Here is a 24447-nt window from a genome sequence, read left to right as displayed (position 1 = left end):
GAAATACAGAGAGTTGCAACGGTCACAATTGGATTTGAACAGCAAACAGCAAATTATTGACTCTGGAACCGACACTGCAAGAACGACCTCAGGTGATGAGCCGCATGCTGCTTCACCAAGTTTACCCACAGATTGATGATTCTGTTCCGCTCACAACAGCGGGCGTTTTTGCTATTCACAACATGCCGAAGGTTTGCGACGTAACAATGAGTGAATGGCTTTGGTCTGGTGAGTGACGTGGGCGTCAGTGAGTGAGCGTCGCCGGGGCTGATGGGTGTTCGAAGCTTTCGCCTTGTGGAGTTACAAAGACTTACAGTTCTACAGAATGGTTTCTCTGACAAAAATTGATTTCTGAGGAAGCGGATCCAAAAGATTATTTGAAGGTGAGAGGCTTGGGTTTGTTGGGGTGAGGGAAGAGGAGCCCGTTACGACTTGTAAACTTAAAAACTTACATAGTTGTCTCGGGCCGACCAGCCTGGGTAGAGCTGCATGTGGAGCTGTCGCTCTTTCCTGGCCAGCTCGTAGTATTTGGCTTGCTCCTCCCTCGATAGCGCGTGCCACTGGAAGAGGACGAGAGGGGAGGTGGCAGATGAGGTGAGCAGGAAGCGGGGAAACGCGGCGCGAGACCGAAGCGCTTCCCGCGAGGTATCTCACCCTCCGCCCCAAAATCTGGTTAATGGCGGCGCTTTCCTTCAGCGTGCACTCGGCCACCACCTTGGCCCGCATCTCCTTCATGTAGAGCATGAAGGCGTTCAGCGGCTTCTTTATGTGGACCTGCTTCTTCTTCTCCTCCTCCTTTTTAGCATCGGACTGTTTCCTATGCCAAAGAAAGGTGGAGAAACTAAAAAAAGGCCTGCCCCAAGAAAGGGGGGGTTGGGTTCCATCATTGTGTGACTACTTACGAACTGTTGAGGGAGCTGATGTCGCTGTGGGAGGATTCCTGCTTGACGTTGGGTGTGACGATGGCCGGGTGCGGGATGCCCGTGGTGTGCAAACCGTGGTGGGGGGGCACCATGTGTGGGGGGAACCTAGAGGACAGAAGACTGTGTAAATCGTCAGAATGGACACGGGTGAAATGGGGGCAATGGCGCACATGTATCAATAACACGACAGTTCAGCGGGCTAGGTTCCGTTACGCGGATTGATCGTCGCGGGTAAGGGCGGGGCAGCAAAATGCAAAACAGTGTACATATTTACCAACAATCAGTGAACAGTCATTCAACGTTGAGAAACTTGTATAGTGTGGAAACGACTTTTTTTTTGTTGCGTTCCGAGAACATAAAGCTGCTACTAAGTGAGACACGAATGTAACGCCGCAGAAACCGAAAGCTCCTTCGTTTGTAAATTGGTGATTACAAAAAGTAGAAAAGTCGGCAAATCCTTCGATCCGTCCATCTGCTTTCTTCCACTTATCCCGTTATCAAAGTCCATAAATTGCTCCCTTGCAATCTAACAAGCTTTAACTCGGCCAGTTAGCTGCTAATTGGTGAAACATGGGCATGAAGTCGAACAGTACAGACTTGTTTCGGTGGTGGACTACAGAGCAGAAGTCGGCAAATCCATCCATTTTCTACCGCTTGAGTCGGACGGGAGAGCCCATCTAAGTCGATAAATGGCAACATCGAGCATCGGCTCGCCTCGTTCTTTTCTCTCATCCTGCCTTCTCTTCTTCCCCGGTCATTCCGTCTTCTCCGTCAATTTATGAAAGCGGGCGCGTTCCCGCAGGAATGCACTCGAGTGTGCACACATCCAGCCATCCGCAATTGTTGACAGTGCAGGGCCACCATGTGACCAAACATCCAAGAGAGAGGGATGAAGATGAAGGAGGAGGAGGAGGAGAAAAGAAAAGAATATTTTTTCCCCAATTTCTGCCATTTCTCTCTTTTTTTTCTTGTGTGTGTGTGTGTGTAAAGCTCATTATCTCGCCGTGCCTGGCTGCATGGCTCGGAGCCAGAAAATAATGATGAGGATAAACTCGCCAGGAACAACTACTTTCTGTTGGAGGCCATCTCAGGGGAGAGCGAGGGCGCCGCCCCCCCCACCCCCCAAACACACACACCCTTCACACTCTTTTCCCTTTCCCTGCCTTCATCCCTGACACGTTGGTGTTTGTGCCATGTCATGTGCTGATGGGGAGCTCGGCGGGGCGGGCGGCGGCTGAGCGTCGCCCATCATTAGGGGCTGCCGCCGCCGCCGTTTCCTCCCTCCCTTTCGCCTCTCGGTGCACTTGTTAAAATTTCCTCAGTTCCAAATCTATTTCCCCCCCCATCCCTTTTTCTTCTCTTTCCTGTCCCCTCGCCACCACCTCCACGCTGCCTGAACCAACCCCCCCCCTCGGCGGGCCCAGGTTATGGTTAAAACATGACGGCCGTCCCTTTGAAGAGCAGGGGGCATCGTCATCGCCATCGTCAAGAAACGCGGCGCCTCGGCCCAATTTAATCAACACAGAGAAAGGAACGCAGTGGAGGGCTCCGCCCCGACCCCGGGCCCGTATGTCTCAATCAGAAAGGTATGTCGGTGGGGGGGGGGGCGTATCGCGAAGCAGTGCCGCTTAATTGCCGAGGTGAAGCGCAACCCCCCGTGCCTGTTTAATGTGTAATGATCCGGCTGAGAAGGAGCAGGAACGACGGGATTTGGCAGTGGGTGGGGGCATATCAAAGGGCAGCCCACCTGTCACAGGCAGCTGTGTGCGCACACACACACACAATACAGGTACCGAGAGCCCCATTATTATCCAAAATCGTATCTCACCCCATGATGCATTTTTAACAGGAGGTGCAAGGTGCTAGCAGGTACCAGATCCATTTCCTGTCCGCTAATTTGGGGTCAGGTGTAAAGAGCACGATGGTTCCGAAGTCGAGAGAGAGGGAGACGATTCTTTTCTATGCTCAAGTCTTCAACCTGCCGCAGAGAGCCGTGCGGCCAAACCCTCGCACACCAACCAACTTGCTGTATCCTTTGGGTTCTTATCGGGTATTTTACACAAAAAAAAACAAGGCTCGATTTTTAAGGAAGACATGGTCATACTGTAATAATACAAAGCGAGGAAAGGGGTACGAGAGGCTGTTGGCCGCATAGTCCAATAAATCTATGGCAGTCATGTTTTGGCGACAGAGACTCTCCGCGTTCCGCTTTTTAGCTACAGGTGCATATTGTCAGTCTATAGCAAAATGGCCAAAGTCATTTTGAGTGTTTTTTTTTTTGAAAATAAAAAATAAATAAATTGAAGAAACCTGCTGCCTCAATTAAAATTTTGCTGATTATCATGACCTGGATATCTACACGAAGGGGGGGGGGGGGGGGGGAATGACATTTTAGCAAGTACATTGGAATTTTTAAAAATAACGCTCAGTCAAAATGACTCAATGACAATCATACTACTCGGCTAAGAATGTGAAATTCTAAGTAGAATTTCATTGTACTGTACATTTGTACGGCTCGGTGGTCGCATTGGTGCCCCCCGCCCCCCGTCTTTTCTCTATTGGGTAATTAAATTAGGGGTTTCATCACAGGGCATTAGCTCCCCACACACACCCCGCAGCCGGCAGATTCAATTAGCCACGATGGAAATAGGATGATGACAACGCCGAGAGTGAATTATCAGTCACTTAAAGGCCCAGTTGGGACGCGAACGCCACTGCCAGATGTCTGGACCTCTGCTCCCGCGGGGAGAATCTGGAGAGGCCTTTTCCATAAAGATCGTCTTCAACGAGGTAGACGAGTTACTGAGGACAGTTTAACGACTTGGGAACAGCTGTGTCAGATTGAAAAATCAGTTTACTCACCCCCCCACCCTCTCCCGAAATCCCTGGTTCCACACCGCCTGCCTCCCCGCATGGACGTGATCCATCAATGTCGCAGAGGTCTAAATACAACACCCACAGGAGCTGCTTTTCCATTCGGGCCGCAATTAAACTCCAGCTCCAAAGGGTCCCTCGGCGCTGAACGCAGCCCCCGAAGTCCCGGGCTGAGTCCAGCTATCGAGGAGGAGAGCTGGAAAATGGCTGACAAGGCGGTAATATGTACGCCAGGACACTAGTTGGCGGCTTTGCAAAGAAACTACACCCAAAAATGTCTTGTCCTCAGGGATTCGATCATTTTTGGACTACCTTTCATTGGCGCGATAGATAAATGAATACACGACATTATTTGTTTCCTTAGGTACATTCGAAATAGCAACATGACAAGTCGGCGCCATCTTTATGGAGTGAACGTGGAACATTGAGGACATTTTTTAGGCCAGATTTTCTACTTCTGCGACTTCTGAGCTTTTTTTTTTTTTGCAGCAAATTGATTTCCATGCGTCCAATTTTGATCAAAGTGGATTCGCCAATATCAAATGTTGGTGTATCCAAAGTGTCCCGCAAGAAATGCCAAACATGTTTAATTCATTTTCCACACAAAGCCAGTTTCTCAAGGGCATTGCATGACTGTAAAAACAACAAAAGAGGAAAACACACACACACACACACACACACACACACACACACACACACACACACACACACACACACACACACACACACACACACACACACACACACACACACGCATGTATGCACAAAATGCTTACACGTACACATTATATGCATGAACGTTCATAGTGGCACTTTGGAATAAAACTATGCCTCGTAACTTTTGTACCTCCCAAAGCGCTGTTGTGTTTTGTTTACGTCTGCCAATTACGCAGCCCGGCTGATTTAGCATTAGCCTGACGTGCAGCGGGGGCTAAATGTTCTTCGGGGGCCTCATTAAAGGTTGGGGTGGGGTGGAGAAGATAAATATAATTAATATTTGAGCACCCTTGCTGAAGATTTGGCCTTTTGAATATGAGAAGGCGTGAGGGTCCTTAAGGGAAAACTTGCAACGCTAGCTAAGAGGGGTTTGTGTACACGGATGTGTGTGTGTGTGTGCGTGTGTGTGCACGCGCCAAGGGCTCGACTCACCTTGACATGGATGCGTTGACAGTGAGCGCAGTTGGGTAGGGGTGTCTAAAACCCCCTGTTGTGATTGGATAAACAGGTTGACCTTGCCTGGGAAGAAAAAGAAGAAAGGTAAAGAAACAAGGTTGACAGACGAGAAGGTAGCGAGCCCCCTCAAGTCGGCCTCTTTCATTCTCATTTGATCGGGGACAAAAATCTAGGGGATTGCCGAGCGGCGGATCAAAGGCGGGGTGGGAATAAACTCCCGACAATATTTAACGCTGCAAATCTTGATAGAGGCGGCTAATTAAATTTCATAACCCTTCGCTCTGTGCGCCGGCCCCCTGGTGCCCTCCCCAAGCTGGAACTAGGTGTTTTGTTGTGATAATTAAAGACGAAGTGCGGCTCCCTTTAATGGAGCCATCACGCTAATTGAGGTCTACACCTCCAAAAGACAAACAATAATGAATGTAAATTTATACCAAAAATAAAGTGCAGCAAATCAAAGGGCGGCGTGGCGGCGCTCGGGGGCCCTTTCTCGCTATTTAGATGGCGGCGAGAAAACATTAAATTAACAGAGCTTAATTTGTAGCCTTTTGTCAAATTAACAAGTGTTGACAAGAGTTACCAAGGGAGAGTCCCAGTACGGGATTGCGGGTAAAAGGCGGGCAATCGCCATTCGTTTACTCTAATTTGACCCTACAGAGACATGCAAAGCAGTGAGCGCCATTAAAAAAAAATTTTTTTTTTTAAATGCTAATGAGAAATTCGTGTCAGGATTCTGCTGTTCAGCAACTTTTATTTACCGAGAAGCCAAATCCATGTCTCCTGAATAATATCGCTTTGGGTGCCATCTTTTGTGCTAAGGAACTAGGTTGAACTGAAGGGAGTAGCTTCATTTTGTCAGTCTAAAAGAAAAAAAAAAGGTGCTTTGTCGCCATCGTGTGGCATTTGAGGGCGGTTCTAAATCTTTTCCCGTGAGCGTTCAATCACTCGGCGATTTCCCTGGCTTTGCCATTAAAAAGCCGATTTTTCACAATATCAAGGGGTGTTTACTCACAACGGAAAGTGGACTCGTCCTAACTTTTCGCACAGTTTGTGAAAGAACAAAGTACAAAGAGGAGAAGTAGTAGTACAAAAAAAAAGGGGATTCGCTTACTGTGGTACTAACCATCCTAGGGGATGGGGGATCTGGCCGACAGTGCCAGGTGACAGCGGGTAATAAGGAGAAATATCTGGAGGATGCGGAGGCCTTGGAATTCCTGCGGAAAAAGGAAGATGACACATTGAGGAGGTGGACAGGATGAAGAATCAAAATCTTTTGTCAGAATCCGGAGCATCGCACACATCACGGGGGGGGGGAGAAGCCTTGTTGCTAGCGTGTACGTGTCGCAAAAAAGAGAAAAATATATCATAAATAAATAAAGAAATGAACACAAAAAAGGGAAAAAGAAAAAAAAATCCTGATCAAAGGCCTCGTCAGGCGACAGCGGCACAATGTGTTTGGAGGAGGCAGAGAGGGGAGAGAGGTGAGGAAGAGGAGGAGGATTGGAATGAAAATAAATAAATAAGACGCAGGCGTGATTCTTGTCACGTTTGTCACGCGAATTCGGGAGATTAATGATCTAAAATGACGCGGGTTTAGAAGTTAACAAAACTCAACAATATCATTACGCCGTTGCATGTGATCAGAGGGAGGTTGCCTCCCGATTCCCTGTCAGCCCCATCATTCTATATGCACAACAAAAGCTATCGGAAATGTGCAGCTGTTTAACATGGTTAGCAAAGCGGTTTAGGCTAATTGGTGACTACGACAATTGCTGTTTGGTGTCAGCGCCGGTGAAAAATGTACAATTGTCTTTGGGGAGCGGGCTCCTTTGATTTAGCCACATCAATCAAAGCGTGCGGATCGCGCAGCAGGCACGAGTGTCGCTTCTGACTGCAGAAGACGAATAACAATAAGGCGGATGAAAGGGCCTAATATTAGCTTTGGGTGAAGTGAAGGCAGTATGCTAACGCTGGCTATCGATCGCAAGTGCGCTCTATAAATCAGGATGTATTGTATTGCGTGAGGAATTTTGAGATACGTCGCACACACTGGCAAAGCGTTAAGAGTTGGTGAAACGACGTGACTTGCGGCATGTAAGGCTAATGCTAGCTACCGAGCCCGAGCTAACATCCTCAGGTTATTCCATTGGTATGTTTGAAAGACATTCTGTTCTCCTGATAAGATACAAATGTCCTTTGCAGCCAGTCTGGTTTAAAAATAACTTCTCACCTAAGTACGAGACTTTTTTTTTGGGCAGGGTTCTTCAATGGTGCCATCATTTCTGGAATAGCACCAGGAATGACTGCATCTCCAGGCTGCAGCGTTAAAGAAATCTATAGTGCATTTTTGGAGCGCTATTTTGCTTAAAAGCCACACAAGCAGCTCACCGGACCTAATACGCCTCGTTAATTAAACACTGAGCCCCGATTAAGGCCCCATTAGGCACCGCATTAAACAGCAGCTGCTACATTATTTCCCTACCCGTGAGGGCCGTTGTAATAAGACATCATCATTATCTAAATGACTGACTGGAGACCAATGAAATACTCGATAATAGAACGACATGGTTCGGCATGAAGAGGCAGGTTGACCATAAAATAAACAGACAAATAAATAAATAAGTAAAGGAGGGCAGCAGATCAAGTTCCAGTGACGGCCTGAGAATGACTCATGTGAGAAACTGTGAGACCCACGGGGGTAAAGGATTAATCACAGACTGGGCTATAGAGTTACCCCCCCCCAAAAAAAACCTTCAGGTTTCTGCAGATGCAAAAACCATCTTTGCTTTAGTACTTGGTGTTGACTTGATCCAGAGTCCCGACACTTGCCTGTTTTGGGGTCCACGTCTGTCTGTAGGTGTGGTGGCGGGTTCCCGGGTGTGAAGTGCTCATTGCTGTAAGTGATCAGCGGTGTGAGAGGGTGCACGTGGTGAGGGTGCTGAACCACTGGAACCTTATTCGACTGCAGAAGAGAGAGAGAGAGAGAGTGACAGAGAGAGAAAAAAAAGCGGTCAGGGTTCATATTCGGAGAAACATACAATAAAAGCGTCTCGTATTTTGTGCGTCCTGGAGGTGCCAAATCGCTGGGCCTCAGTGAAAACATTGCGGTTTGTAATTAAAAACACTTCTGCGGTGTCACCCTGGAATTCAGAGAGCGTCTATGAGGCCCTGGGGGGACAGGGGGGTGGTGGGGGGGAGGGGTTGTTGCCACTTCTCATTTGGAGCTTGATGAAGCACTTTTAACCGCAGCGGCAGCGCAAGTCATCGATCTTGTGCAAACCGCCGAAAATCAAGACAACGCATGTAAATCCAGAGTCATTAGTGGCTTCGGTCAACACGCCGCCGTTGCCTCCGTCTTCCTCGCACCCCCCTGGGCCTGATTCTCGAGGGGTAGTCGGACTATATCCTACTTAAAGGGTTAGCAGCTGAAAATCCATTTCTGCATTTTTGCCAAATTACTTGGAGCTATGTAATCTTTTCTTTGTGCTCCTAAGTGGCGCAGCCCTCCCTTCTCCTTTTATTTTTTTTCAATTACCCAAAGATTACAGTGGAGCTGCCGTGGCCATCTCCCCCTCCACCCCATAGTTCTGGGCCCGGGACTGTACCCCCGGCTACCAGATAACCAGATTAGAGCGGGTCTGTAGATTAGCCTGGTGGCTTTCGCCCGTTCACCCACACATCCTTATCCTACCCTCAGCAGTTAAAGAAGCAGCACTAATCAGGCTTATCATAACATGGATGATATGTTCAAGGGGAGTTGGGGGGGGGGGTGAGGAGTGGTGTCAAAAGAGAGGGAAAGGGGTGGATCTGCTTGAGTGCATGGTCTCGTGTAGGGCCTCATACAACCTCATTAGGGACTTAAATCTATGCATAAAAAAACAATCATGGCGGATGTAGGGTTGACTTTGAAAAGCATTAATAGGACCGGGGGGGGGGGGGGGGCATGCGACTCAATATGGGATTTTGGAGTTGATCTTCCCCAATGGGTTATGGCAACCCGACTCGGGTAAATTTTTGGACTTTGTTGTGTAGAGGAGATAGTCAACGCCATCTCTCTTCCAAGACCTTTTCTATTTTGGTTGGAGAATTGCGGAAGGTGGCCGGGGAGGTGGATGGCGAGGAGGGGGCGGGGGGGGGGCGCTTAGGGTGGCGTTCCCTATTGCCATGGTCCCAATGAAAGATTAATGAACCCCCGCAGAACTCCGGGGAGGCAAGCGAGACTCCTGGGACTCATTCACAGCCCTGAGCTGAAAAGGCTGAGGAGGAGCGGGGCTGAGAAGAGCAGGGAGGGGTTCGGTGGGGTGGGTGGGGGGGTCGCGTATATGTTCTTGTGTGTCGAGTTGGAGGCGTGGGGGTGTGAGGTGGAACGGGATTCGTTAGAAAGAAACACAAACCAAGGCGCTCGCGATCTGATCTGCACATCCACAATAGACGGATGATGAGACGGAAAAAAAGCAGGGTGATGACAGCTGTCGCATGCAGCTGACGAGTTCTGTCACTGTCACTCTGTTTCCCTTGCCCCCCACCCCCCACACTCTTACCCCCATTCCTCCTCCTCCTATCACCTCCTAACCTCTTGCTTCGCAAATGCCTGCTCCTCCCTCGGGTTAGGATGTGAAAGAATGTTGTCGATTCTTCATCTGTGTTCTGAAAAGCTTTACTGGCTATTTGAAGGAAGTCTTTTGTCCGCGGGCCTCGGCCATTGAGAGGACGGTTCAAAATGCCCGCGTCGCAACTTAAAGGGGGAAAAGGGCTCGAGACCAAGTCGATTTACATCATAAACCCCCTTTCTGTATTTGGCTACAGTAGGCAAAACCTTTTGGGGTTCTGGGAGTTGAGGACCAAAATGGCTGATGCGCGCCAAGCTCCCCTCTGAAAGAAAAAAGCAAATTCCAGATAAGCTTAAACACGTGACTACTAACGGTCTCCGACGACGCGAGTGGCGGCACGCGGTTGCATCCGCTTCGGCCGCCCATGACGTCAAGTCAAGAAGCCGGCGGTCCCCGGCGAGCAACGAAGCCCGGCACCTGCTCCGAATCCTCGCACTTTACTGGCGGGGAGGCTCGGGCGCTTCTGTCGCACAACAAAGCGCCCAGAGACAAAAGCGGGCGACGTGGGAGGCTTCTCTACAAGGGCCGCGGTAAGAAGAAAGAACGTTTCCTGCCCCGACACCCCCGCTGACTCGGATCCTTCGACACTAGAGCAAACAAAAATAGCATCAGACAAAGACGTCCGAGCTTTTCAAGGCGCTGAAAAACAACTGGCGTCAATGAACGCGCAGACTTCCTCAATTGTCCAGGACACGCAGGGCACCCGCTTGTCGAGTACGGCAACCTACTCAAGTGTGTGCGTGGGACTTGACACCTCCGGTTATGCTACTGAGATTACCAGAGCTTCTATTTATTTCACTGCTTTGCTCCTACTTCCTGCTGTGGGTGGGGCTTACATATTCAAAACAGAGCTTTTAGTCCCTTTTTCTAGCATGCCATTTCCAACAGGCTGTACTTTGCAATTCCCACGCGGCGACGGCAATTCCAACGGGAAGACAAAATGTGCGCGGCGCCGCAGCCGAACGCCCCGATCGGGATTCGGCGTTCGGGTTGGCTTAAAAGTCCTTCGCAGTCTTCGAGTCTCAACACTAATCTACTTTTGGAAAGAGCAGTCACTAACTGTTAAAAAGTGCCCCCGAGAGGCGGTCAAATCAATGTGATGCTTCAAGTCAGACCGCCAGTGAGAGAAAAGGAGCAGGGGGGGGCGGGGGGCGCGCGGGAGGTAGGCCGGAGGGGGCTCAAAAAGTGACAGCGGGACAGAGCGAGACAAAGGCGGCGGGGGAGGCGAGGTGAAGGCCGGACAGGAAAAAGCTGTTGGCCCGCATTTCCGCCTGCCGGCACCTCGCGGGGGCCCTAAATGCGAAGGTGCCGACCTTGCGTGCCCCCCCGGAAGGGGAGGGGCTGTCCTACGCTAGTGCCGCCGCCTTGCTTCTGCTTTGTGTCATGATATGATGAGTTGTCACAACAGCTCGCCGGGCCGCTAATGAGCTGCGAGTGAGGCCAAGGCAGGGGCCGACCTGGAGGGATGAAAGCGGCGTGATGGATCGGGGGTCCGCTCGGGCCGGCGCATTGCAGGGCAGGCTGGCCCGGGGGGGGGGGTCGACACCGGGCGGGAAAACAAAAGTGCACCACATTAAGTTTCGATTAAGTTCGATTCTCATAAATGTCAGCCCTGTGGAAAGCGGATTCTTCTTTTTCTTTTTGGCGGGGCCGGGGGTTTTGAATGCCCCTTCGGGGCGCAAATCCTCAAATTCAAGCAGACAATCTAAAAGGAATACTTAAGAGATTAACGGCAATGGAATATGAAATGCCGAGACAAATTAAAGGCTTATCGGAGGCTGGATCCGCCGGCATTCCGCGCTGATTAGCCCTCACAAATCATATTTCTTGGCCAGCCCGAGATTGATCCGGAAGTGTTGATCTCTCTGCCGAGAGAGGGTGCATCTCCGGGGGCAAAAAAAAAAAGTGGGGGCGGGGGTACCCCAAGATGTTTTATTGAACTTAATTATTCACTTTGCAGTTGCTTGATCAGAGTGCCGAACAAAAATATTACGCGGGCCGGGCCTTTGCTCCCCCGTCCTCACACTGCCACTCAGGTCGCTCGTCAGCGTTCATTTCCCCGCTTGCCGCGCCTTTGATAGTCGGCACATCAAATGGAATGACAGAGAGGACACGTTCTGATGTGTCACACGCAAATAAAGCGGCGCGCAAGTCGCTGAAATATGAAGTGCTATTTGGTGGAAGTGTTGACAAATTGACTCTCAGGCGTGCATGTGCGTTCAAGCTGCCCCCCCCCCTCCCGTACTCCACCACCGAGCTTCCTCTTCTCGCTACACTTTTCAACATAAACAGCCTCTTGAGCTCTCGTACCTGAGTTAAATGGCCGATATTGTGTCAAGAGCGCCAGCGAATTCTGCTTTTTGAAATGCAATCAGCCGCGCAGAATTTCACTTGAAAGGCTGGCAATCAAGATTTTGAATTGGACGCCGACAAAAGAATATGTTAGGCTGTCGAGCGCGTTGATCCCCCCCCATGCCGTGGATAAGACATGAGATTGATTCAACAGTTTCCTCGGTGAAATAAAACCGCTTTTAACGGGGGGATGAATAAAATCCACTTGTAAAACGGATATTGACGGCTTTTTAAAGCGGATGACGCTCAGTGTGTTTACATCAACCAAAAGCAGGTGGCCTTGCCTTAAAAACAACAGCTCAAATTTTAAAAAAGGGCCCCCCCCCCCCCCCCCCAAAAAAGACACGGCCTACTCACCCAACTGCCCAGATTGAGATGCCAGGCGCCCACCCTCTGGACAAGTCCCGAGCCCAGGACTCCAGCATCCTCAGACACGGATGGAGATCCATCCCGCGGGTACATGACCCCCGGCCCCCCTTTCCGACCGCCGCGCCCCCCTCCTCCAGCGATTCCCGCCCTCCCTTTCGCGGCGTGCAGAAGCGCCCCTTTTGCGGCGCCGTAAAACCTCTTCTTTCCTCGCCGCCTTCCCGCGCTGAGTGAAGCGTGCTTGCGTGTGGGTGAACTTGTGTTCATTGTGCACTCTCTCTTTACACTCGCCCGTGGCCGACCATTGTTCCCCAAGGGTGTTAGTCATTTGAGCAGCTCTCCGGCGGGCTGCGAGGCCTAGCGCTACCTCATCCCGCCTCATCCATCACACGCGCTCTCCTTGCAGAAAGTTTTTGATACCGGTGACAAGAGGTGGGGGCGAGGGGGATGGGGAGGCGGTGGATGACCTCAGGCAACAATAGTTCAGAAGAAAAAAACCCCCAAAAACTGCCGTAAGTATGGTGACTGTGTGTTGGGAGGGGGCGGGGGGGGGCTGCCTTGCCCCTCGGATGACAAGCTCTGGCAAAGGGGGGGAACACACAACATAGTTCACAAAGAGAAGGCAGTCGCTTTGCCAAACAAGAGTCTGCGTTCCTCACAAAGGGTGGGGGAAGCATTCTTTAAAAATTCGGGGGCCTATGAAAAAACAAAACAAAGCAAAAGCAGCAAAAAAAATAAATAAAAATCCTCTCAAATGTTATTTCTCACGGAACACTCGAGCAGGCCATTTCAGGCCCATGAGGTCCTGATTTCAAGAATCCCTTCAACAGGTTCACCCCCTAAAAAACGTCTCCATCCAAGACCTGACACAATCCAAACTTTCTCCATTGTTTGTACCACAGGGCACGGCCAATCAGCGACTGCGACTACCACTGCCTTGAAAAATGACACGGCAATAAAAGCTCACGGGAGCGGCCGCTTTGAAATGGTTTCCATCTTGGTGATATTAGAATGACGCATTTCCAACATCTCTCAAAAATAAAAAATAAAATTACAACTGAAAAAAAAAAACCCAAACAAAACATTTAGGTTCATCATATTTTTTACGGCCTTAAATTCCAACCATACAGTATGCTTTAATGACCTAACATCCAAGCACCTAACAACAAGAACCACACCAAATTAAATATTTATAGGCTATATTATTTAAACATGGGCACTGTAGCTCTGACGCGAAACACACCGAGTCGAGCCAAAATAAAAGTTTCAATGATAAAATACTTACAAATCAATCATGAAATTTTAAGGAGAAAACCGGGCACTTCTATCTCATCTCGACCAGGTTTGCCAAAGTCGAATTTCTGCGAGTGCCTGAATTTTTAAAACTTTCCCAAATATGTACCTGTACATTTTCCCCGGGCGTCCTGCAGGCCGCATCGCAGCGAGTCCCGTCCCGAGGCCCGAAAGGCAAAAAAGAAAAACAAAAAAACAAAGGCGGGGGAATGTCAGGCACAATAGCGGCGGGTGACGGCAGGGGGGCTCCTGGGCTTGACAAGTAAAAGAGCCCCACGACGAGGCGGCGGCTAATTGCCCGCCGTCCATTCAGCCGGGCCCGCCACGCTCCCGCCGCCTCCCTTTTGTCCCACGTGCACTTTCTTCAGTCAACGCAAAGTGATGGACAGCTCGCCATCGCGCAGGCACAACGCCATCAACAACACAGGACGGGAAAAAAAAGAGAGGGGGGGGAGCATGAAATAGTTTCCACTGTATTAAAAGTGGCGCAAGAATTAAGAAAGCAGGGAGGACAATTCAATTTCAATGATAAAACAAATTCTTTGCTTTTGAAATATTTTCTTTTTGGGGGGGGGGGGTCAAATGTGATGATTTTTACACGAAGAAAACAAGTGTTGTTTTGAGGAACAGAAAAGTCTTTGAAATATTTCCCTTGTTTGTTGCAACTTAATATTCATCACGTTGGACTCAAAACAAATACATACAAAAGACTGAATGCCAAAGTCCAAATGTGATGAAATAAATCAATACAACGAATGTCGTCCTTCACGTCAAATCAATTCTAAAAGACGGCAAACGAATAATCAGGAACATCTTCTTCGGGACGCCTCGGACTAATTCATTCCTGTCAGCCTGTCTGGAAAAAGCCATCAAACGCCGCCTTTCATCAATCCAAATTGTCAATCTGTCACTTAGCAACATAAGTGTTATAAATTTCCCAAACGGCGCCCCGGCCGCAGGAAAAGCAAGAAAACAAAATTCCATATGATCGTCGAAGCCATGCAGGGGAGAAACGGCATTTGCACACAAGGGGGGTGAAAAAAAACCAAGAAAAAGAAAGTGTGAAAAGTCTTACCATTTAAAAGAGCCGGATTTGGGATGCTGCTCGCTTCCTGGTTAAAACGCGCATGCCGCCACTCGCGCTCGTGCACTCACTCCAAGCAGACTCCCACCACCATGTCAGCCACTAATCCACTGGGGGGCAGCACCTCGTCTACGGCGGCCCCCCTCGCTCACGCCCCGATGGGTTAAGCCGATAAGACGGCCGCCGCTGCCGCCATGGCGTCCGGCCCGACACCGGCCGGACGGCCCTTTGGGGTCGCGCCGGCTGGCGCGGCCAACGTCGCCCGGGCCGGCCGCGCCCGGGCGCCATCCGACGCTCCGTCGACGCCGTCCACCCGGGACTCCCTCGCTCTCCACCTCGTGCATCTTCATATCCACCACCCCCCCCCCCCCCTCGCTGCAAACGGCCCTTTTGTGTCCGTGTCTCCCGTCTTTGATAAAGTGAAAAGAAAAAGAAGAGAGGCTTTCACTCACCGGCTCGGCGGACATAAGGCGAGTGGAGTGATGCGTCTTTTTAGGAGTTGCCCTAACTTGGCTAAACACGAGCAGCGGGGTGTCTCTCCCATCATGTCAGTAATCCCCCCCCCCACCCCAGGAAAAAAAAAAAAGAAAAGAAAAACTAGCCACGCTCCATTCAGCGCCGGTCACACTACGTTAGACACAAAATCGAGGGGTGGAAAAAGCATTCCGAAGATTTTCCACAGCTGGGAAAAAAAAAAGCGTCAAAAAGAGCAAGCGGAACACTTCCAAGTCTGCCGAAAAAGTCAGCAGCAACAACGGCAAGCCTGTCCGCAACGTCGCCGACATCAACAACAACAACGACGGCAGCAGCTAAACAGGGAAAAGTCAGGGGTGGGGGGAGAGAAAAAAAAACAACACAAAAAGTCAAGGCGGAGGAGCCGGCGGAGGGAAATTGCGGCCAAGTGGCGTCGGCGCGAGGAGGAAGCCCACTCTTAAAGCCGTGATCCGACCAGCCGCCGCTCACCACCGCTGTGAGCCTTTCAACCGCCGCACACCAAAAATGACTATTGATCTTCAAATGCTGATAATTGAAAAGATCAAAAAGATGAAACAAAAAGGAGAACAAGGAAAAAAAAGAAAGGGGAAGAAGAAAAAATCAAGAATGCGCCGACTTACCATTTTGTGCGTCCTCTCCTTTTTGTTGCCAGCTTTTTTCGGAGCGCTTTTGCGTTTTTTTTTTTAAAAAAAAAAAGAAAGGACCAAAAAAAGTATTTCGCATTGAAGGTGTCAAATTTTTTTCCCAGCCGCGTCCTCTTGATCGTATTACTTCCACGGTCCTGCGTTCCAATGCGTCTGAACTTTTTCCCTTTTCTCTTTTATTTTGTTTGTGCTACCTTGCCTTTTCTCCCCCCCCCCTTTCTTTTTTCCTCTTCTTTTTCTTGTCCTCCGCTTGAAGACTTTAAAAAGGCTCGCCGCCGCCGCACGCACACTCGCCCGCTCGCTCGCGAAAGCAGCACAAATTATCTCGCCACCTTGCGCGGCGCTCTGATGCTTTTGGCCGCCAACTTTGCGAGGCCCTTTTACGACTGCATCAAAATTAGCATTGTCAAAGCGGTTAATGAATATTAATATTGTATTTGTCATTGGAGCTGGCCCATTGCTGAACTCCGAGTCATCCATCAGGGACAAGATTAAGCACACAATTATTTCTGACTGACAGGGACCAAATCTGGAAGATTTTTTTTTTCCTCCCTCCCCTCCCTTCTCTCACCCCCCTTCTGACAATTTAAAGAAAAAGACACAACATCGTCTTTAAGGTGACTCCCGGGAGACCGGGCGAGATTAATACACTTTTAATGAAGCAAGATTCCGTAGTTACTTGAGGGGAGAAATGGGAAGGGAGGGGGGGGGCATAAAAAATATATACACTTCAAATCTTGTATTTCACTGTTTTGACGAAAGATACGGGATTTTGTCTTTTTTGGGGTGCGGACAACAGTGGATTTTTTTTTTCCTGCCACGAGCGCTGCTTAAATCTATCATGAAAGATTTATTAAGAAAACTCCGGACCCCCGGCATTCGCCGTCTCCCACGGCGGAGCGCTGCCGGGCCGACCGCCGCGGACCACACAGGCAGCCTTCTGCTGCACCCGGCAAGTGAGAAGGACGACCAAAAAAAAAAAGCAGCAACCGTGTCACTCTTCAAATGATTTCTGTCATTCCAAGTCAATTTAGCTCTCTCAACGAACACTTTTCTTCGGACCATAAATTTTCTTCTTTTTACCGATCATTATTTTGAGCAATATTGTTTTTTCCCTTTTCTTATTTGGCCACTCTTCCCTTTTTTTGGTGAAATAATTGTAACCTTTTCGCCACCAAAATTGCTTCCTTTATTTTGCACAAATTCAGACCCTCCCCCTCTCACAAGACCGAATAAGTCTCGCTGCAACAAAACGGCAATAATTCCCAGACTATAAATGTGAATTGCTGTTCCTTTCCCGGTCATCATTCTGTCCTGGGAGCTGTCATCATAAAATAAAGCGAAAAGAATTTTAAGACTCGGCAGATGTGGGGCACAAACGCCGGCCGCCCTGCGAATCGACGTCGAGTACGGGAGGTGGGAGAGGTGGCCCTCGCCAGACCCGACCGAGCAGCCGCCCGGACGGGCGACGGGGCGAGCGGCCACCCCGCAGGCTGCCCTAATACCATTAGCAACCCTTCGATGAACACACTAAATTGGCTTTTGTTCTCCGGGTTGCAGATCCGGCACGCAGATGGCGTTTTTCTTTTTCTCCTCTTAAGTCGGCTGCGAGCGCAAAGGGGAAAGTTTGCTCATTCGCTCCTGCCGAAAAGCTGTCGGGTTTGCTTCGTACACACAACCCAAACATTATTTGCTGGTTGAATTCATGCAGAGGAGACGCATCATTTGATGCTTTACTCACGTTAGTCAAGGCAACATTCAAATGATGTTATTTTCATGAGTAGATTTGGTGAGGAATTTTTTAGGAGACCGATTTAAAAATAACAAATCTGTCGAATAGCTAACATCAAATGATATTGTTTTTAATTTGCAATTTTTCTCAGAAACTTTGTAAATAGCAGGGGACAAAAGATGTTTTGGATTTTTTTTCCCAAAAAGTGAAATTGGCCTACAGAAAGAAATATAATAGTGGCAATAAAACCAATTGGTGTGACTTAAAAAATAAACACAATTTCAAAGAGGTAATTTGGGCTACAAATAAAACACATGATTACTCAGAAACAATGAATAATATTGTAATTTGCACCTAGACCAAGATTTTTTTTGGGGGGGAGGCAGATTTCAAAGAGGTTAAAAAAAAAGATGAAGCAGAATAATGAATTCATACAATGTGCTTGCGAATTCACATGAATAAATAATACGAACGCTAAAGACGTATCAAATGATCAATTTTGATGAACGATGCCGCTATCGAACGCTAACATCACAGAGATGTCATTCTTGCCCTACGCTGACGTCCCGGAAGGGTGATCGTTTTTCAAGGATGCTCCAAAAAAAGGAGGTTTAAATTGATGAGCAGACAAATCCTGCCGACTAAACACAGCTCCAAAAATGTGGAGGGGAGAGCAAGCGAGCGATCGACCAAAGAAAGAGAGAGAGAGAGAGAGAGAGAGAGAGAGGCCCAGCGTGATCACATCGGTGCTGGTATCAAATTAACGCGGCGACTTTGAAACTTATTGATCTGCTATTAAGACACTCGTGAAGTTGATGAAGTGAGTGCTGTAGGTGACTCGGGCCACTTCAAAGCAGCCGCATAAAACAAGATACGCTTTGATCAGGAGAGCGAGGCCTTCACACGACCGGGGAGGATAAAAAAAATAAATAAATAAAAAACACCCACCCCCAACCAAATTCGCCTCACACTTAACCCGATCCAGCCCGGGTTTAGATCCGGCTCCAGCAGGAGTCCGAAAGCATTTCAAGGATGCTGGTGACATTTTTCAGATTTTTGATATTTCGTACCTAGCAGATGAAATTGCATGACAAAAAAACAAACAAACAAACAAAACCCCACTGTGGCAATATATATATATATTTTTTTTGGCCCAAGTGCTTCTGTTCAGACGCGCTTTGCGATTCAAACGACAACACGACGCAACGATGGCCATTAACGTTCGGCGGCAATAAGAAGCCGGGATGGAGGATTCTTCGCGGCAAATACGGCATGTAATAAGGAGCACAATGAGCCAGACAAAGCAAGAGCGCGAGCGAGATAGCGGCACTATTGTGCGCGGAACACCCGTACCCACTTGGCTTCAGGCACACAACATTAAATGCGGCGCGCTGCCAATCACACCTGCACTTTCTTGTCCTTGTTACCGCTGGGTGGTGGTAGTAAGTCGATGTTTCCGCGCTCGCAATCCTGCCAATGAGACTGATAGACGTGTGCCATTTAAAGGATGCTTCCGCCAAACGCTAACATGGTCGTGACAGGAGGAGACGAGCATGGTAACGACTACATTTGACCACGTCAGAGGGATGACGTATTTTGTGGTGACATTTTTGACACACATGACAACTGCCTTTTTCTGCTTAAATTGGAAACATTGAAGTCAACGCAGTATGACTCTGCGAGCTAACAAACAAAGATGCTAACCTCAAAGAGATATTTAGGGAGAAATAAATCTGGGGAAGCTGGAAGCACAATAGGACACGTTTTATGTGCGCTCCACTGTGTTTGTGACTTGACATAAATATTAACGGCTACATTAATCGTCGACAAGAGGCCGCTCGTGTGTGTACGTGTGCATGTGTGTGCGCTAAGCCGCCTGTATTTCATTAAGGGGCCGAAAACTGATGACGGTTAAACATTTGAAGCGCGCTTATCCCCCCCCCCCCCATTTTGTTGGGCGGCGGAATTAAGAGCGGCCGACGTGTCACGACAAGTCAGGAAAGCGACAAAACAGCTGTTCGCTGACAGTTGCGTTGACGTTCTGCGACTTACTTGCGGGTGTGATGGAGTTAGCAAGAGGTTGGACGGGTGCGTGGTGGGCAAGGGAGGGGTGGGGGGGCTGCGTGATAAACCAAAGACTAAATGACAGCTCCACTTAATTATGTATATAGGGATGTTGAGCGGTGGAAGAACAATTGCAATTAAAATAAGTGAAATAAAAGCTTGTTTCTCCCTTTTATCCTGACTGCCAAAGACCTGATATGCTTTTCCGCAATGATGCCCATATTGCCTAGAGTCAATGTCAAATCCCAGCACAAAATAAATACATAAATAATAATAATAATACTATGCCCACTCTGCTTCATCATCACCTCAACTTGTAATGTGACTGCATTCAACTGCCAAAACAGCAACATCGTGACATTCCACGTGTTAAGATGGAGGTTCGAGAAGCATCGGATGCGGTGGTGGGGGCGGGGGCAGGAGAGATGATTAAAAATAAAAAATAAACGCTCAGGGGCCACATTTGATCTGTAAATCAGACAGATGGGCTTGGTCATTACAAGGTGAGGTAAAAAAAAAAAAAAAAAAAAAATAGAAACATAAAAGCCTAATTCTGTCATTACTTTCATTTTTAATTATGTTCTTTATATCAATTAAATGTACCAATTTACTAAAATATTTCTGAGCTGCGGAGGTTATTATTTATAATAAATAAAATGACGGAAGGACAAATTAATAATTTAAAGAATACAAATCAACAAATACATGTCAATTAAATTAACCAATTAACGGGGGGCGAACTGCTCAATTCATGCAAAAAAATACATTTTTGTATTCACTGTGTAATGACTTCCGTAATTAAAACGGTTTAATTATTAAACAAAATGAAAGAGCTGCTAAACAAAAAGAATTCAAACAATAAAATTATTCATCCTTATAACTAGTATTGAAAAAACAAACATTCTAAAAATATCTACAAAACATTTCACTATGTTTTGATTTTTTTTTTTACAGTTGATCAATTAAAATAACTGTTTTTTTAAATTAGCATTAGACTTTACATTACAAAAAGTATTTTTGAGATGTAAAAAAACAAAAAACAAAAAAAACAAATCTAAAAAATACTAATAAAAAAACCCCTGCAAGTATAAAAAGCAAGCTGGGTCAATGAGAGAGTAGAAACGGCAAAGGAGCCGGTACTCATGCTTGGGCTGCTTGTGCCGCTCAAGCTTCTGCCGCTGCACTCCAGAGTCGGCGGGACTCTGGGCGGCGCTGTCATGTCGGCGGGATTGATCAACAGGCCCGCCATTTCCAATCGCATGTGGTCATGGAGAAGCTAAAGTCACCTGCATCCGTCCTCACAAAACCTCCGTTTATGTAGATATATTTATGGACCCGAAAAAAATCGACGGGAAAAAAAAGGGACAATTTAACCGTGCGTCACATTTCAGCCAAAATATAACCGGCAAAAGTCGTCGCTCCGTTTCATTTCGGGGGGGAAAGAAAATTGCTTTGAGCTTTTGGCGACGAAACGGGCGCGCTTGGCAACAACGGGGATAAAGTCAATCAAAAGTTTACGGCGAACTTACGAGTTCAAGGTAGCGGCGGGCGCGGGGGTGGTGGGAGGGGCTACTCGGAGTGCATGTCACGTACAGTTAACCTTTTTATCGGGCTCGCCTGTGGTCTCATCAGTCGATGAAATTCTTCGCCGGCGGCCGGTGGCGGCTTAACCGAGGGGACGCCGACCAATAGAAAAATATTTCATGGTGTTAGCATTTCAAATGGCGAATGGAGGGCGTTGAGGGTGGGGGGGGGGGGGGGCGCCAACCGATCGTTGCCAGCGGAATTAATTGCCTATTTCGAGAATAATGTCCCTTATCCGCAATCCTCGAAGGGCTCAACGCGAGCAGAGGCTACTTTGTTTTTTTTTTGGGTTTTTTTTGTTTCAAAAAGCAAAGTGTCTAGTGGGGGTCGTGGCCCATTTAGGGCCAAAAAAGTGCACTCGACTGAAATAATCCACATGACAATTGTATTATTTTACTGCTACTTAAACAGTGTGCGAATTCATTCAAAACTACATTTAAAAGCAATCAAACAACACATTTTTTGATGTTTTAGATTTTTTAAAAAAATAATAAATGTTTGACACTTCTGCGTTTGGCTAGCCGCGAAAGCTCGCTAAATGGCTCAAGATGGTGCGACCCCGGTGGCGCTCCTATTCTTTTATTTGGGGGGGATTTAAGATCAGGCTCTGTTACACATCGGCCAAGCATATGCGCTGACCCCGACTTATATCGCAGCATTTTCTTTTCTTTTCCCCTCCTGAAGCTAACCCTTTCTGAAGCAATGCGGCTTTTCAAACTCAAAACGGCATTCAAAATGCGGATTGTTCCTATGCTAAGAGAGAAAATCTTGCCCCCCGCCCCCACTAGAAAAACTGCGCTCTCATTTGGAAGAAAACAGTCGCCGACGAAGAAAAAGCAAATACTAGCGTTAAATCTTTTGGTTTTGGTGACTTGTGAATGAGCGAAATTCTTGTTCCGACGGTGTCGATTTCACTCCTGGCCAGATGGACGCGCTAAATTCGCCGTCGACAAAAAAACGAAATTACGCGCTTCCCATGCGTTCATTGCGGATTCGGCCCGATGGAGTCAATCTTATTAACTTCCACGCCGGTTCACATGTGACATTTGCTTCAATTTTTCCCCGGCCAACATCAAAAACATCAATTAGCAGCTGGAAAATGGGAAAGCGCGAATGACGGACGCCGATAACGGCGGCTCATTTGAAGCGAGAAGGGAAATCTATTCTCCGGTTTTGAATGTGCTCATTACGATTGCCTGTTTTCAAAGAAGACCTCCAAATAGCAAAGAAATTAAATTTATCTCATCCAAATGGCCAGGAATTGTTTTTTTCCCCCTCCCTTTCTTTCTTTCTTTCCATTTTTAATCCGACGTCTATCTCGCAGCCTCAGCGCGGCAACACTTTGTGTCAAAGCTGCATTCTTTCTTTTTTTTTGTATTATTTCTCATTAGAACAGATCACAATTCCCCACAGAAGTTGAAACCCAACACCGTTGCCCCGCGCGTGACCCGTCGAGATTATTTTTTGAAGACGGTCCGGCGTTGCTTCAGACGGGGGAAAATTATGCGCTAAAGTCGCCTAAATGTGACCGAGCGTTCACAGCCAAAGCGCTAGAAACGATAAATGCCGTTATCACATGAAAAGAAATATAATTAGATGATTCTTTTTTTTCCGGAACGTGTGTCAATGTTGCAAATCGAAAGCATCCGCTATTGTGCGCGTTTGGTAAACAAAGCAGGCATTTGCTAAAGTTGTAACATCTAAATATTTTCATACACCGGCTATTTATTATTATTATTATTTTTTTAAATATTTCTATTCTGTTTTTATTTTAATTGTTTTGGTTTCAATTGTTCATTAAAATTTCAAAATAGGTAATATTGCAAGAGGATTATTATTACATATTTCAAAATATATGCTTGCACCACAAACGTGTTTTTATTTCCAAATATAGAAATGTATCGTCATTAAATAAAATCATTTTCAGATGAACCCTGATTTTGCCATTTCAAAACATTTTAAGAATTGATTGTGTATGTATCTATATAATTTATATAAATAGATTTTATTCTTAATTTGTTGTGGAAATGAATCACATCCCCAAAAAATATATATTTTTACACTTTCAGAATAATCAACGTTCCTAAAAGATCAAACACTGCAGGAAATTGAAAAAATAACCTGATTCAAACAAATTGGGGGGAAAAAAAACCAACATGATTTTTATTTTTATTTTTTAAAGATCACAGAGTGGCATTTGATTTAATTTAATCTCATGTTTCACGTCGGCATTGATTCGCGGCTGCCGTTTCATTAAAAATCTGAAATCGGATGCCGGCCACCCGCCGCAACTCAATAAAGCCGCAACCTTTAAGTAAAAGGCTATTTTGGGAGTCCAAATCCAGCTATTGTCAGTGGCTTCCTTATGCTTGAATTACATCTCCGAGGGACCCGAACAAAAGCAACTTTGGCGGCGGAGGGAAGACGCTCGTAACGTATCAAATTCCTCCGGCCCATCATCGATTCCTGCTCTTTTTGACGTTATTTCGATGCATTTTTTTTTTCCGTTTCCTCGGCCGTCTTGTTGCTCACGTGACACTAAAGACAGCCGCCGTCCAAACAAGCCACGCGGGAGAGTATCTACTATCTGTCAAAAGAGCGGGCCGGTTCCCGGTATGAAGCGGCCCGACGCTGGGATGCGGTGCCGAGAATCAGCGGGATGAAAACATCACTCTTTATAATGGAGGCTAATCAGATTTCGGGCTGCTGTTTGCCTCGGGGCTAAAGACAAGACAAAAGGTCTCGTAAGCAATACCCTCGCCGAGACAAAAGGCCAAAAGGAAACATTTTAACAAGCGCAAATGTGATGCTACGCTCATCGCTACGATTCACATAAGTCAACTGAACACATTTTTTTTCTTCGCCAAACAATTTCATTTTGGACATTTGTAGTTTAGCGCCGGGTGAACTAAAAAATGGGTGTCACGTGGCCACATGGGGCTTGACCTTCTGCCATCAAACCTTTGACACCAAGTAGCATGTTTTGAAAGTCACTTTTACTCTTATTTAATTCAGTGATTCTGAAGTGAGCCCCGCGCTCCACACTTTGAGCAAAACCGGTCGACCGTGTGTGTTTTAATATTAGATCACTTCCGAAATGGCCAAATGGTCTATTTGCAATTATTTGCATTGTAATTATTCGACGGGGGGGGGGGGGGGGGGACAGGCTGCTTCACAAGTTTGCACAGTGTCTGAGCAAACAAAAGCCTTGTGCATGCACACTGGTTGGAGAGAGCCACTCCAGGCTATTAAC

At 47.4% G+C, this 24447-nt stretch overlaps 1 protein-coding gene across 19 annotated transcripts in view; it reads right to left on the bottom strand.

Annotated features, from left to right (window-relative positions):
* Positions 1-24447, bottom strand: part of tcf7l2 (transcription factor 7 like 2) — a 76414-nt gene that overhangs the window by 8622 nt on the left and 43345 nt on the right. For 16 of the 19 annotated variants that reach the window (XR_015103871.1, XR_015103870.1, XM_086137700.1 and 13 more), the window contains 6 exons: positions 7800-7932; positions 6082-6184; positions 4947-5033; positions 903-1043; positions 655-817; positions 453-560 (listed from right to left, as the gene is read on the bottom strand). Coding sequence is in view for 17 of the 19 variants with exons in the window: in XM_086137700.1 (XP_085993826.1) it covers positions 453-560; positions 655-817; positions 903-1043; positions 4947-5033; positions 6082-6184; positions 7800-7932 (735 nt within the window). In the remaining 2 variants the exon portion in view is untranslated. The remainder of the gene's footprint in view (positions 1-452; positions 561-654; positions 818-902; positions 1044-4946; positions 5034-6081; positions 6185-7799; positions 7933-24447) is intronic. The other 3 variants (XM_086137690.1, XM_086137694.1, XM_086137696.1) reach the window with 1 other exon arrangement.

The sequence above is a fragment of the Hippocampus guttulatus genome, chromosome 19, assembly GCF_054856545.1.
Source record: "Hippocampus guttulatus isolate MCC_2025c chromosome 19, RoL_Hgut_1.0, whole genome shotgun sequence".
Lineage (NCBI taxonomy): Eukaryota > Metazoa > Chordata > Actinopteri > Syngnathiformes > Syngnathidae > Hippocampus > Hippocampus guttulatus.
Note: the sequence above shows the minus strand (reverse complement) of the source record. Positions and strands in the feature narration are given on the sequence as shown.